The sequence below is a fragment of the Crocodylus porosus genome, unplaced genomic scaffold, assembly GCF_001723895.1.
Source record: "Crocodylus porosus isolate Cpor-Errol unplaced genomic scaffold, CroPor_comp1, whole genome shotgun sequence".
Taxonomy (NCBI): domain Eukaryota; kingdom Metazoa; phylum Chordata; order Crocodylia; family Crocodylidae; genus Crocodylus; species Crocodylus porosus.
In genome coordinates this window covers 17,260,279-17,276,257 of record NW_017728924.1, presented here as the reverse complement: position 1 = coordinate 17,276,257, position 15,979 = coordinate 17,260,279, and the positions used below count along the sequence as shown (strand labels likewise).

The 15,979-nt window shown below is 43.9% G+C and overlaps 1 protein-coding gene across 2 annotated transcripts in view; it reads left to right on the top strand.

Annotated features, from left to right (window-relative positions):
- Positions 1 to 14,604, top strand: part of GAB3 (GRB2 associated binding protein 3) — a 107,927-nt gene extending 93,323 nt beyond the window's left edge. The window contains exons 5-10 of one of the 2 annotated variants that reach the window (XM_019540445.1): positions 224 to 276; positions 962 to 1,217; positions 3,778 to 3,850; positions 6,599 to 6,701; positions 8,200 to 8,316; positions 9,319 to 14,604. In XM_019540445.1, coding sequence (XP_019395990.1) covers positions 224 to 276; positions 962 to 1,217; positions 3,778 to 3,850; positions 6,599 to 6,701; positions 8,200 to 8,316; positions 9,319 to 9,435 — 719 coding nt within the window. In that variant the 3' untranslated portion in view covers positions 9,436 to 14,604. Of the gene's footprint in view, positions 1 to 220; positions 277 to 961; positions 1,218 to 3,777; positions 3,851 to 6,598; positions 6,702 to 8,199; positions 8,317 to 9,318 lie in introns of both variants that reach the window. The other variant, XM_019540444.1, reaches the window with a different exon arrangement.
- Positions 14,605 to 15,979: the final 1,375 nt, after the last annotated feature.

The window sequence follows — 15,979 nt, the reverse complement described above, 5'->3', positions numbered from 1 at the left end:
CACATAGCATTATTAGCCCAATCAGGAAATGTCAGTAGGTTTTTCGTGATCCTGTATTTCATCAGGTTTTCCCATTTCAGAATAACTAGCAAAGAACTGCAGGAGCTTTAGAAAGCCGTAATTATTTTTGAGCCATATGTTCTGCTCTGAAGTTATATCCTTCAGGTTCCACTACCCTTTGGCTTGTCAAATCATTAATCGCTGTGGGTTTTTATTGCAGCAGATGCGGAAGGAAATTCCTTAAGAAGCCGGGATAAGAGGCTTAGCTTGAATTTGGTAAGTGCTCCATTTGCATATATTTAAATACTCTCTCAGAACAGAATAAAGCAAGCAAGTCATTCTTTGTTGTGAGGTTGTGTTACTCCTCTCTTATAATATCTGGGGGAACATTTGTTCACCAGAGCGCCCCAAGGGATGACAAGGTCGAACATTCATAAACTACTACAAGACTATTTCAGGCTGGACATAAGGAAGAACTTCTTTACTGTCCGAGCCTCCAAGTTCTGGAGCAGCCTGCCATCAGAGGTGGTTCAAGCACCCACATTGAACACCTTCAAGGGAAAATTGGATGCTTATCTTGCTGGGATCCTATGACCCCAGCTGACTTCCTGCCCTTTGGGCGGGGGGCTGGACTCGATGATCTTCCGAGGTCCCTTCCAGCCCTAATGTCTGTGAAATCTATGAAAAATGCATAAGAGTAGAAGACGGAGGACACAGGTGATTTTGTATCTTGTAGTATGGGATATCTGAACGCTTCCAAAGTTTTCATGGATGTTTGAATCTCTGGTTTGGGCTAAGAACAGTCCAGCTCATGCCTCCTCTGGAGCTCAAATTGGGGTGTTCAAGCACCAGGCTCAGTTCAGAGCCATCCCCTGGTTGTTGAGGGTCTGGATTAGGCCCCATTGATTACTGAGTTGTCCAACTGACTGGGACCCCTTTCTTTTCCTTCTCATTTCTGAAGCCATGTCGGTTCAGCCCACTGATTCCTTCTGCATCAGACAGCACAGAGGATAGTTACGTACCCATGCGCCCCAGCGCATCTCCGCCTATTCTGGGGTCAGATTGCTCACCTGATGGCTACATTCCCATGAGTCCAGGCTCAGCCACATTTACATTCCCTGTAGTCAGCAATGAAAAACTCTCCAGCCCACTGCCTGAGCTTCCTACCGACTTGGAACCACCGCCAGTGAATAGAGATCTCAAGCCTCGGAGGAAAAGTAAGACCAAGCTAACACCAAACATGGTTGGCAAGTAGAGACCCAGGAACATGGCTGTCACTGAGGGAAGGAGGGGTGGTCATGGCATAGCACATTAGGGGCTCACCAAGCACTTCCTGGGTAGGGAATAGCCAGTAATTTTAAGGAAGAAGTCTTGAGCCAGGTTCACCTGGGTAGATGTTCCATATCACGTTAGGTGTTTGGTATAGTTGTAAAACAGATATTTACCTGTAGCACTCCACGAACCCAGCTTCCAGGTGGGGCTGTGCCCACGCCAAGGAGTGATAATTCTGTAGATTTTAATTCAGAATATTCTTCCAATGCTTTGATTTAAGGGAGGTTTTTTTTCCCCTAAGCCCCATAGCATCTGTTCCCTCCAGTTCACACACACAGTTGGAGGACTCACTGCAGGGCAGATACATCTTCGCACATAAGAGTCACAGTGGCAGTGACTTTGGCCACTGGGACTGCCTTCTTCTCCGACCAGCAGGGCTCCTTGAGGAGCTGTAGTATGCAGAGACAGAATTCAACTGATGGGAGAGCAAAGCAAGTTGCACTGCTTTGCCATGATGGTCTGTGAGAGTGTGGCTAAGACCTGTGGAGTCTGCCTCTCCCCATGAATGGAGGAAAATGGGGGGGACTTCTCTAGGACCCTAGGGGAGCTGGTGATGTTGTGGAAACAGAACTTCTCCTTCCCACACTGCCTCAGCTTGAGTTGCCAGACACAAGCTACTTTCTCTGAGCCAGAGGGCATATGCAGATGTAATCAGCTAAGAGATTTACATTTGGCCTCCATTTTGCTTACCTGATTCCCACAAGTAATGTTGCCCATTGATGAATGGGCCAAATCCTACTCAGGTTATTACCTAGTTAAGAGAAAAGAGAGAAAGCCTTTCTGGTCCCACAGGTTTTCTCAGGTTGTGCCAAGGGAATCCAAAACAGGTGTTGTTTCTGGTTTCCCCCCTACAGTGCTTAGTTTCTTAATGTGTATGCAGGCTGATATGCCATGGGCTTGGAGTACCCTCCAGTTTGGGACATGCTCTGGAGTGGGTTAAAGGTTGTCACATTTATTCCCAAGTAGTGGCCATACTTGCAGATAAGAGTTCCACATTTGTAATCCAGATGTAATCCAGTCTGTCTCCCCTTGAATGCATAGAAGGGAGGAGGCACTTTCAAATGCAAATATTTGACGTTATTACAGAGCAGGCTCTGTGGGCCAGATGAGGGCCATTGCACCTGGATGCAGACCACATTGGAACCAACCCCCTGTGCCATGAGCAGCATGTGTGGCACTGGGTTTAGCCCATGTGCTGCAAGCAGCACAGAATGGACCCAGCACTGCACGCAGCTCAGGGGGTCCAGAGTGCAGTCTGTCTGCCATGACCTGCCAGATCGACCTTGCATACTGGCTCTGAGAACAGTCTGGATCTGTCCCTGGGCTGCCCGTGCATGCCAGAGCAAGTATGCAGGGCCAGTCTGGCAGGGCTCTGCATGCCAACTTCACCCTGGACCCCCTGAGCTGCATGCAGCACCAGGTCCGGCTGCATACATAGTAAGCCCCCGGGCCAGAACATGCTCCTTGTGGCACATAGGCTGCACCGGCTGCAGTGCAGCACATGGCACAAGTGGCCAGCATGGGGCACATCCTGCTTTCATTATCCTGCCAGACTGGCCCTATGCACTGGCTCCAACATGGCCTGATCCAGACCAGTTCCAGAGCCAGCACGCAGAGCCAGTCCTGCACAGGCACCACAAGTAGCACAGACCCTGGACTGACCCCCTATGCTGCATGCAGCATACAGGACAACACATCCAGCCCACATGAAGCATGCATGGCCGGGGACAAGGCTGGTGCGTGCACCATGTGTATGTGGGATTGGTCTAGAGACCCACAGACCAGATCATATGGCAACAGAGGCTGTATCTGGCTAATCTACACCCCTGCAATAGAGAAAGTGTTACCCTCCATGTTTCAATCCAGAGTAGCATGGTAAAAAGGAAGGGGCTGCCTCAGAGAAATAGTCAAGTTATGTGGTTTGTACCCTCTAGATTCTGGTTCAAATCCAGCAGGTGAGTGATGGGAATATATTACCAGTATGCAAGCAGTTGATAGTTCCAGTCCATTCTCCACATGGAGTTTGTCCACATCCCAGAAAATACTGGCAGCCTGGTGGGCAGTCTCCGATAAGATCCCCAGGGCAGTAACTAGACCCTTACCCTTGCAGGCCTTGTGTATTATTCAAAGCTGAGGCATATTTTTAATCTTTGTGGGGGAAGTCAGTTCTCCTACAGCCCATTGTAATATATGCAGGGTTGATTCAAGTGATCCACAAGATTTTCTGAATATAATTTTGAACAGATTCTCTTCTGTGTAACCAAACTGAGAATCCAAAGGGATTCCTATCTGGTTGAGATTGTTTATGTTACCTGAGGTTCCCTGCTCATTTCTTGCTCCCTAACTATGCTGGATTTTGTGACCAGAGTTTAATTTATGAGAACCATTAGCAGCCCCTTTTTTCTTTTTTGTTTTAATTCTAACTCCTTTTGTATGCACTTTCAGCCCGACCCCCACCGCTGGACCTGAGGAACCTTAACACAATCCGGGAGCAGCCCATGACCAGGACTGTGCCTTAGTAAGTGGATGGGAAACCCAACGTGAAAACTTTTATAATCATTGATGTTGGGAAGCAGAGTTATAAATAACTTATTGCATTCTGCAAGGAATAGTTTGTTGGCAAAGCCTGTGAACAAACACGCTATGCAAATTCCACAGGGTCCATCTAGCATTTCACAAGCATTTGCTGTCATAACAAAAAAACGGTTCCCTTCAAAGACAGAGAGCGAGCACACAATGTGCTTCCAACAGCTGTGAGGAATCCTGCAGGATGGATCTCTTGCAAATTAGGGCATCCTCCAAGTGAGATTGTCTTTTTTGAAGTCCCTTTATATAAATTATTGGCAGGGTAGGGTTAATCTCTACTCTGGCATGGCTGCCAGGATGTTTGAAGCCCTCGTGCCCTTTATTTTTTCCCAAAGGGAGCAGTCATCTATCTTGAGACAGAAGAGGGCAAAGAGAAGGAAAACTTAAGTAACGGGAAGAGCTGGCTAGCTTGAGGACCTGCACAGCCATACAGAAGCTCAGGCTCTGTTCCTGACTCTGATCTATAATCAGTGCAAGTAGGGTAGACCTGGCAGGAGAGATCCCATGGTCACCAAGTTGGTTTTTCCAGGGTGAGACCTGTCCCTTGCACTCCAGGTAGGCTGACCCCTGCAAGCTTTCCCAAATGCAGGAAACTTGACTGCACAATTTTGTGGCAATAGGGGACTGGTTTCTTGTGTTCCCCCTGGATTGCTCCTTGGCCTTTTTGGCTTAGAGCATGCAAGACTAGGGAGTATCTGAACCTCAGAGTCTCTGGGCCCAGGGCTTGCACATCAGATGCCTGCCACAGATCTGAGGCATATCCAAAGCCCAAGACTGATGGATTTGGAAAGGAGGGTGCTTGCTCTGTGGTACAGCCACACAGAGCTCTGCTCAGTCAAATGAATAATTGAGCTCTGCTCAGTCAAAATTTGGAACTTGACTTGGGATTTGCCCAAGTGAATTCAGAACTGATTTGCCTCCTGAAATGAAATATGTGTGTGTGTGTGTGTGTGTGCGTGTATAGAGAGATAGATAGATATATAGATATATAGATATAAAAAAACCAATGTTGTTTCCCAAGGTGAAGCCTGTCCCTTGCATTCTAGGCAACTTGACTGCACAATTTTGTAGCAATAGGGGACTATGTTCATGCTTCCCCCTGGCTTACTGATTGGCTTTTTGGCTAGAAGCAAGCAAAACTATGGGGCATATGAACTCCAAAGCCTCCGGGCTTGGGCCTTGCATGTAGGAGGCCTGCCATAGATTTGGGGAGTATCCAAAGCCCAAGACTGGTGGGTCTGCGAGGGAGGATAGTTGCCCAGTGGTACAGCCACAGACTTGAATGAATGAGCTTTGCTCAGTCAAAATTTGGAACTTGACTATTGGGCTTTGCCCAATAGAATTCAAAACTGATTTGGCCCTTGAAATATTTTTTTTTTAAAAGGGAGAGAGATTGCTTTTGGCCTCACAGCCAAGACAACACTAAGTCAGGCTATCAGTGGGCTCCAAAGAGAGGAACAGCCGGTAATTCGGTGACATCAAACTTGTATGTTGCCAGAGCCTGGCATGGATAATGGGAAGGATCGATTCCCAAAGCTCATGAGAAGAACTTGAAGGGACTTGACAGCCTCCCTTTGAAAATATGTAGGTGAGCTCAGGATTCCCGCACCTGCCAGTGCAGACAACAGCAACCTTTCAGTGTACTGTGCTGTTCCAGTAGGCTCTCAAATGTGTCCCCGCTGCTTACTTGTCAGGGATTCAAACAAAAGACTTCCTTCCTAGAGATGCGGAGGCTGCCACACAAGAACAGGTGACCTGGTACTTGCAGTCAAAATCTTCCCCAAACTTCAAATTAGCATTCCAGTTAACCCTTTCGATGCTGTTGGACATGACTTGTATATTGAGGAATTCCACAGGTAGTTGCCTCATGAGCATCCTTGCTAAAATGCTATGATTAATTCATACAAATACACTGAGCTGCTGCATGGAACCTACAGGGAACAGGAGCATTGCGGGTTCAATACATTTTACACAGTATTTGATATACAAGACACCCAAAAAGAGTTCAGATTCATCCAGAATTGGCAAAGTGAAAAACCAAAGCAGTTGCTGTTTTGGTAACCTTGGTTATGCTGCATGTAATTTACTGTAACTAACTGTACTTGCAACCAACATTTACAGTTTGCAGCAACTCATTAAACCGATTTTGGTGGTTAAATTAGCAGCTAAATTCTTCTTCTAAAAGGTTAAATTAGCAGCTAAACTCTTCTTTTAAAAGATGTCTGGGCTGCAGACATTGCCAAGGCACGGATAACAGCACGTGTTTATGCTGCCTTCAAAGCCGGCCAAGTTGCTCTGCTTGCAGCTACAGTAGCTGATTCATTCATTTCAGTCTCAGAAATGTTGGTACCCATACAACAAAGTAACTGCTCCATCAGTGCATATTACACAGATGATGTCTGCCTCCATTTGTGCTACTTGCAGAACAATTGCTGCAGTGCCTCCTGCTGAGTTATGGCATGACAACAAGCAGGATAAACCCAAGAAATAAAAAAATCCACTCTGATATTAATGTGACTGTGACTCGCTCTCTAACTAAATAATGTTTTTGGATGTCCTGTCTATAAAGGCAGCAGCATTAGACTTGGTTTATTCACCATATGGACTATGTCAGGCTTTGGCTCCATTTCAGAGCATCTGTAAGATGCTTCCTTAACCTCTCCTGTGTTTTTCTTCATAGCAATCGAATGAGCTTTCTCTCTCCAGAAAGAGACGGTATTAATTCAGCAAGACCATGTGCCAATTCAGTTTCCGGAGAAGAGGAAGAATGTTACATTCATATGGTAATTTTCATTTTCACACAGCTATCTTTTGCTCTATTCTGCTTTGTTGCAAGGACGGAGAATGCAGAAGTTCATTTTCTAAGAAAAACGTTCAGCAAATTTGTCCGTTGCCCTGTTTCACAAAATATATATATCAAATGGCTTTGAACTAAAAACACTGGGTCCAATTTACAAGCAGATAAGGGAAGCCCTTTTACTGCTCCACAGAATCCAGCTGCTCCCTCACAAATGCGGCAGAGCAGTTCCAAGAGATTGCAGAGATCAGGCATATTTACATGAGAACTCATGAAAAGCAAAAGAAAATGAAGTCTTTTCACCTTCGAGAAGAATCCTCTGCAGAATCTCCTAGGAAATGACAGAAAGCCTTTAGTGCACTTCCTAAAGACTCATACCAAATGTTGTATAGAGACAGAACTGCCATTAATGCCTCCTATTTCTTCTGCTTTGGCCATTCACACTAACCCTACTTCTCATGACCTAAAACAAGAACACCCTTACTTCATTCATTCATTTTCTTGAATGGGGCCAGGTGGGAACAGGAATTCCAGGTGGGAGTTAGTCTGGAATCCCTAGATTTGAGTCAGCTCCTCCAGATTTGGTTGCAGACCCAAAGCCTGAAAGGGCCAGTTTTCTATGTGTATTTTGGGGTCTATATCTTCACAAATAATTTTTAAAAACTAGCCATGACAAACAGAAATCCTGGTCTCAGGCCTCCCCAATCTCCCCAGCACTTCATTCTTCCCAAACTTCACCCAGATCCAAATTTGTACTTTGGCTGTTCATACCAGCTGTGTTCATAATCACGCTCCGTTTTTCATTTTTAGGACTCTAAAATCTCCTGCATGTTTGTGGTCATCTGTGACTCTCCCCTCATTTTAATAATTTAATTGCCACACATGAGCCAGCACCATCGTCATTGCCCCGAACTTCTAGAATGTTTATTGGTTTCGACTAGATTAAACAGCTGAGTAAGATGAATCTGATGGGGAAGACCCTGCCTTGAGCAAGAAGTTGGACTAGGTGACCTCTTGAGGTCCCTTCCAGCCCTACTTTTCCATAATTCTAAATTGCATTTAGGTCTGACTTTGGTTTTTTACACACACACACACACACACACACACACACACACACACACACACACACACACACACACACACACACCATGTTTAAACATGGTAAATCGGAATGAAAATCATGCCTGGTTTTGTTATATTACCAGAATTATCCAAAATAAGGGTACTTAAATTTCTCTCTTCCCCACCCTTGTCTTTTTTATTCTATTTTTTTCTCTTCTCCTTAAATTCTGCTTTCTTTTTACAATCATGTATTTAGCCATTGCTTAGACTCTGCAGTTAGTTGATGGGTACATTTGGACCATGGCCCCCTGCTTTGCACATGGCTGGATTAGGAATGTTACTTCACAGTCCAGCCCTTTCCCTTTGAAGGTGATGTCTGAAGACTTCTAAGTTACTCATTAACAGTTTCTCTCGTTCCACAGCAGGAGCACAAACAGGCAACCTCTCCATGCAGTGGTGCTTTTCCATGGACAAGGAAGTCCAACCTTGATTATTTAGCACTGGATTTTAATTCTGCTTCCCCATCCCCCGTACAGAAGGTATGAATCATCTTGTGAAGCACCCATGTCATTGTGGTCTGTTGATCTAAGGAGGGAAGGCAAGACAGGCTCTCACTTCTGGTTACCCTGCATACAATGAGATCAGCCAAGTTTTTCCAGTTGATTGCATTCATTATAGTCTCAATACTACCAAAGCTGAAATTATGACAGGGGTATCATTGTCATGATTTCCTGGGATGCCACTAACATGAGTTCACCAGTGGGCGTATGACCGCCACTAGAAAGCACGATAGTAAGAGCGTGTGGGTAAGCTTGTCAGTGCTTGTCTGAACTCTCCAAGCTCTTCTTTCATTCCCAGCTGATACATCCGTCCCCACAAAGCCTCTGCCAGTTTTCTCACAGATTCCAACTGCAGTGACTCTGCAATGTGACTCTGACCCACAGCAGAGTCCTGGAAGAAAATTATACAATATCTTGTCAAATGGCAAAATAAAAAAAAAAATTATGATTCAGATTGGACCAGCCATGTTCCTCAGTGGTTCCTGAGAGACACTAAAGATAAGATGCCTGCTCTGCAGAGCAAGGCCGAAGACAGCAAAAGAGATGCAGTGCAGATAAATTGACTATGAAGTACACAGCCTGTCTTGCCCATTTTGTTTCCTCCATAGCATTTCCATCACCCATCTCGTTAATGCTTCTTGGGGACAATAGATCTCAGGATTCTAAGCCTAAACTCTCAGCTTAAACTCTCGTAGGGTTCACATTTATTCATCTGGCCATCCCCTTAGCAGGATCCTAAAGAAAGCAAGAGCACAATTAGCCCTGTTCTGGGTAGAGTCGGTAGAACATGTTTCCATCTCTCTCTGGGCTGGGTTGGGTGACAGGGTGGCAGAGGGACAGTTCTGTCTAAAACAGGCTGTAAAGCAATGCTGATCTCACTGCACTCATCTATGTCAAGTGAGGCAACCAAGGAAGAATGGAAAAGAGGAGCAGAAAAAAGCCAGTTCTCCATTATAAAACTGTGTTCTTCCTCTCCCACAGAAACCTTTTCTCTCTGAGGAGCAGAGAGTAGACTACGTCCAAGTGGATGAACAGAAGACTCAAGCACTACAGAACACTAAGCAGGAATGGACAGACGAGAGGCAATCTAAAGTGTAAAAGAAGCTTGGGGCTTACACTTTACTTGAATTGGACCCATGTTGCAAACGAAGGAGCTACAACAGCAACGTTCAGAGACAAATGGAGTGCAAGATTGCAGCCATCTTTGCAGGAACCGCATTTTTAAGGGAAAAGCTTTGAATTTAGCTGGACGTAGCATGATGACTGAGTGGTTCAGAGATTATTAAAGTACCACATTACTTTTTTTCACTGCCCTTTGCCAGTAAATTACATGGTACAGTTTAATGGCATGACCCTCAGACAAGACACCCCCTTGATGTTAAAAAAATGCCACTACATGTTGCATTAATCTAGCTAGCGCCTCCTTCTCCCTGTGTTGTGTAACTCCTTGTTGCTATTTTTTGATATCCTTACAAATACTGCAGGTGCTAAGGCTGCTTATAGCATCTGGCATCTGACAGAGTTTGGTGACTACTCAACTAAGGGCTAAAAAAACGAAACAATAAAAAGCAGAACTTTTTTATGCAACGTTTAAGCAATTTTTGGAACATATTTCTCTCCTGCCCATCCCAGCATAAAATGTTTGACTCCGAGTGACTATAAATAGGTCTTTGCACCAATGGAACTGGAATGCATGGTTTCCGAAACTCCAGACTGATGTTCATCACGTTGGATTTCTTCTGTCTGTTGTGGTTCACCTTCCCATCCAGTAACTGGTGATAGTTTCTTCCTAGTTCCAGGAGTTTCTTCAGCACAGTGCAGTGGCTCCTCTGGCAGGAAGTTGCGGACACATGATTCTTGGCTGGCCAAAAAAATAAAAAGGGAAGCAGTGAGCCTGCTTCTGCAAGTTTTGGAAGAGTTGGCAAAACACTAAGAATGTTTTTGCCTGAACTGCAAAAGAAGAAATGCAATCAGAATTCCTGGTAACAGTCATCAGGCCAATGATAGCTATCGAATGAGACAGGAAGTGCAATGTGAGTCAGGTTATCAGGTAATAATGAGGGAGGGTGTTTTGTTTGGCTTGCAGCTCTGCTCGTATAAGACAGAAACCTAATACACGTACGCAGTGTGAAACACCTGTTTTCAGGAAGCTTATCAGCTTTGGCATTTGCAATGGGCACTATCTCAGGATCAAATCAGTGTACGTTTATAATGTGTTCAGTTTGATAAGTTTGCTTACAATCCTTACTTTTAGATGCACACAGGCAGTTCAGATACAATAAATACAGTCCCCATTCATCACCCAGCTCTAGATGTGGCTTTGCAATATTTCCTTATGCAAACAATTCCAGTTGCTCTAATGGGCCTACTGGGAGAAGCAGGGACTACAGAAGCAGATTTTTCTGAGGGATCTTCTTCAGATTGGTTCCAGATTCACTTCCTCCCTTCTCAGACCTGCTACTGTCACACTACAATACTGCAAATTGTCATCCAAAAATGTTGAATTACTAAACTGCGGCAACAGAAAATGGCCTCAGAGAAATTACTCTGACATTATTTTTGGGTTCTTACTCTATATATTTTATGCTACCCTCATTTTTGCATTACTACCAAACATATGGGTCCACAGAAAAGCTTAGAGCTATGGCTCCCTTGTCCTGACTCTGAGAGCAGCTTAGCTAACAGGAATGCCCTTCTCTCCTACCTCAAGGTAGCTGGAGCATTTGCAGCCCTTGCTGCATCTCTAAAGCAAAAACACATTTGAGATTGAGTGATGACTGGACCTGGAGCAAGAATGACTGTAAGAGAGTTGCCTGTGCATTTATTGGCTTTGGGGCAAATCATGCATTCATATCTACCAGCACAAATGGCCCTGGGTAAGGGTTGATTAGAAACATGGAAAGGGGTGGTTGCTGCAGAAAATGTGGTCTTTGCCCCAAAAAATTGAAAACTAAAAGTTTGTGGCCAGATACTTTTTCTGAATATTCTAGTTCACTGCAAACCCTGTTTTCCTTTGAAAAACAGCTTAGAAAATGGGAAATCTTTGACCTGCCTTACTGTTCTGCTCCATGAGAGGCAGGAGAAGCTCACATAGCAGGTCTGCAGCCACCCACTCATGGGGAGCACATTTCTGCAGGGACCGGAACGGATTGAGAGTTTTGCCTTTGGGCCCCAAATTATTCCCTTCAGTTTGAAGAGGTGGTCAAGTTGCCAGCCAGTGTAAATGATCCGTCACTGAACTTGCTCTGTGTATACTTCAGCACACAGAGTGTAGCCAACACAAGCAATGACCTGGTGAGTGTTGAAAGACCATTATGGAGCAGTGGAAAGGACAAGTCAAAGAAAGTGCAATCCCACAAGGCGGCACTACTCCCATCCCCAAATCTCTGGTGATAGCATAACTTCTCGTCAATTTTAAAGTTAAATTTAAATATAAACCATTGTATGTTGTATTGGAATATGTTGTCCTCTGATGTGAGAAGTCCTCTAGTGCAGAAAATGAGATTTTTTTTAAAGAAAAGTAAGGAACAGTTTTCTTGCCCTGGCTTTTATTATTTATTTTCTGGAATCGTTAACCACAGACAGATGCACTGAAGGACTGTTCAAGAGCTTAGTGTCTAAAGAGCTTTTATTTTCTTTAAATGGATGTGAACCTGAAATGCTAGATCTAGTTATCTGAGGCCCCCCAAGTGAGTCCCTCAGTAATTTAATTGTACCTCCTTGTAGCACTGGCATCCTAGCATCCCTCAACTCACCGATCAGCAGCAATGCTGCTTTTAACCTTCAGTTTTTATCCAAAAACTGAAGTGTGAGGATCCTTTTTTTCGATTCATCCAGTATCTCACTAGCATTAACTACATTAAATGTAATACAAGTAGTTGTTTTTCAGTGAATGTTAAAAGCACTGCTGACCGCTCCCAGATCACAGTGAAACATGTGCCTTTGTAAGCAGCTGGGTTTTTCCTTTTTATTTGAATAGAGAATTTAACGGTGTGACAAAAAGGGTTGTTTTTTTTCACAGTAACTTTCTGTATTAACCTGTTATTGTTAAAAATTTCAGTCCAAATACAGTTGCCCCTTCTATTCTGGGCAATCCAGCTATTCTATTAGTTGCAGTGACTACAGCATTGTAATGTGGTGCTACAGTGTCAAAAAAACTCTCTGAAGTGTTATGATCCAATAGTGAGAAACAAGATGGTACAGAAAGGAAGGGAGCCTTTATTTCATTACTATTTTCCTCAGCCAGTGAGGAAGGGGAAACTGTGACTAGCACCCAGAAATGGATTTAGCTTTCAACAGTGACCCCTCTGAAAACGTAACTAGACTGAGAAGTTGCTGGCTATGGAGAGAGCCCAGCCAAGGCTCCCTGGACCTGTCTTCACTGAGAGTGAATTATTTAGTCCAGAGCTGTCCCCACCTCCGCTCCATCAATGCACAGCACCACGGTCTCCCCCATCATGGTGCGTTGTACTGTCCTGCCCCCTGGGCAGGAGTGGGACTCAAAAGCCAAGGGAGGGAGGGGGAGCCTGGAGACCCCAGCTGCTGCAGCTGGAGCAATAGGGGCAGTGGAGACCGGGTAGGAGCCCAAGAGCCATACAATGACCTCTTGCAGGCTGCATGTGGCCTGTGGGCCCCCAAATGAACACCCCCACTTTAGTCATTAAGTATTTTTATTTATTTATTTTAAAATGATCAAGACTGCCGCTAAAGAGCAAGGTGCAGCTCCAGATGAAGCAACCTTGTGGGCATTGAGTGGGGATGGAGTTTCTTTTATAGCTGTTGTCTTCTAATATGGGAATCTACTTCAGGTGTTTCCTGCCCGTGACTTTCTGTAGTGCCTTACCCAGCAACTCTCATTTCCTTACGTAAAGACGAGGAAAGCATTAGACAGCCCTAATATTTTTGTCGTTGTTGGTGTTTAATTAAAAATGTAGCCTGGTAAAGCCTTTGGACAGAGTTTGGCAGAACGAGGATGTGGAAAGTAAACGAGCGAAGTTGTTTCAGGCCGTGTGGTTACCCTGAGACAAGAGGTCCATGTTGGGAATGTTGAGTCAATCCATTGGATTTTTCCGAGCTGTTGGGTACACCAGGCTGTAGCAAGCCCAAGCCATGGGGACAAGGAAGGCTGTTTTTCCCCTGCGTCTCCTTTTATTTGGCCTGAGTGCTATGGTTCCAGCCGGCCAGCCCTGTGTGGCTCCGAAGCTGCTATTTGTACGTCTTTGCTCGTATGAATTGATATGCCTTTGAGAACCAGCAACATTGAAACAGGATTGACCGTGACATTTCTAATTCTTCAGTGTGAACATTTGGGCCAAATCCTGCTGTTTTTACTTAATTAAAATTCCCATTAACCTGTGTAAAGACAGCAGATTTAGACCGTTGTTTGTTAAATCTCTATAGCCAAACAGAGCAAGGTGACTCTTCTTTCAAAGGCTCAAACATCTGCTTGAAGTTAGTCACCTTTTCCACTGAACAAGAAAAAATGTAAGCACAAGCTTACATTTCAGCAAACCTTAAGTCCCTTAGTGAATTGGAGCTTAAGCCAACATGATGTTTTTGGCTCTATGCTACATAGTCTTCATGCTATTACCCATTTGGGCAAAGAGCTGCAGGGAGCAAGTCTCTTTACCTCATCAAGATGGAATATCCTTTTCATTTATTTCTGAACCCATTGTGATCATCAGCAATAGCATTAAAAACCTAAGAGAGAAACAAGTATTTTAACTGAGAAATCTCAATATGCATCTAACTCGACTGATGTTTTCAATCAACTCACTTCTGAGAAGAGTCTGGTGGCCCCTCGTCTCTGCTGATAACTCTTTAATAGATGTCAATTTTGGAATTGCATTCCTTTTCAATAATTCATTGGGTAATTACAAGACCATCAGATGCTGTGATCAGAATGAAGCACAGGGCAATGCCTTTTTTCTTTGTTCCCCTGTTCTGCAGAGTTGCTCAGGTTTATTAAATAAAAAAAATAAAAATAAAAAGCCACCAAAATAAGAGACTTTTGCAATTTAAAAGCCAGAATATTTTTTGTTCTAATGGAACAAAACCTGTTTCTTGTGCAGAATGAAGCATTACACTTTTTGTATTTGTAAATATGAGAGAGAGCATTAAAATAATCATCTCTATTCTGAAGGAATAACATTAATTAGAGAGGAGTGAGTCTCTCTTCCTGCTGTTTCATTGTGATGTTTGTTGTATATATTTGCACATAAAACCCTGTTCCTTTTTTTAAAAAAAAATAAATTAATATAAAATTTAGTCTTGCTCTTTACTGATGTTGATGATCTGGGTTTCTCCTAGGAACATTTTCCTTCTGTATTTCTTCTAGTCCTTGGCTGTGTCTCCACAAGACACTAACTGCGCAGTAGCTCATTACTACTGTGCAGTAGCGTTACATGAGAGGAAGCGTGACACAATGCGACTGCACAGTAGTAACGAGCTACTGCACAGATAACATCACAAAAGAGCCATTTGATGACACTACTGCGCAGTAATTTTGGTTACTTCACAGTCATTTAGTACTTGTTTGTACAAGTACTAAACGACTGTGCAGTAACAACTGTGTAGTCAGCGTCTCATGTAAACGCAGCCATTATCTCTTAAATCAGTTCTCTTTCTATTACAATGTGAAAGGCTCATGCAAATATCATTTATTTATGCCAGATTGGCAAACTGGTTTTGGGTACCATAATATCAAAAGTATCAGATGTTGGTGCATTGGGATGTATCAGGCTTCAGAGAGAGATGGGGCTATTAGGGATTGGACTCCCAGACCAGCAATTCTCTATAATTCTGGCATGTTGTATAGCCTTTCAGTGTCTGTTCACTTTCTAAATGTTAGGGTGGTAATACTCACCAAACAAAGATGTGGGTTTCTTCATAAATGTGTTAATGTTTACAAATGCCTGGAAGTGAAAGTTAAGCAGATCTTTACCTGGATTGAGGCCTAGCTACAAAGCGCTGCTGTTATTTGGCCTGAGCCTATAGTCATTCCATGGTCAGAATTCCTGACCACAATTTCCACATTCAAAGTGCTGGCACAGTAAGATCTTTGCAATATACAGCTCCCCAGATGCTCAGGTTAAAGTAAGAGACAATCCAGATGACCCAACTTTAATGCCCTTTTACCTATTTACAAGTGAGATGGTTTGGAAAATATTTTACTGGCTACTCTTGCTGTTATTTTCAGAATGGTCTATCTTTTCACCCCTGTTAGATATCCGCTGTGCTGTTGATAAAGGGCATAACAGAGCTGAATGTGATGCTGATGAAAACTTCACTGTACAAGCCAAGAAGCCATAGAAACAATTGTCAAACAGAAGTTCGCTGGGCTCAGTACAGGGGTAACTGGATGAAATCTTCGGCTTATGTTATGCTAAGTTCTCAGACTAGATCGTCTAATGGTCCCTTTAAATCAATTAATGGAATCTGTCAATAAGCTATTGGAGAAAGGTGTTGCTGGACAGGTTCCCAAGTTCAAGAAGTCCTTTAAGTAGGGTGACTATACATCCTCGTTTGTCTGGGACACTCTCTAATTCCATAAACCGGTCCCGGCCAGTTGGTCAAAAGTCCCAGGCTGGAGTCCGGCGTGGAGGTGGAGTGGCATGGTGCACCAGGTGGGCAGTCACCACTG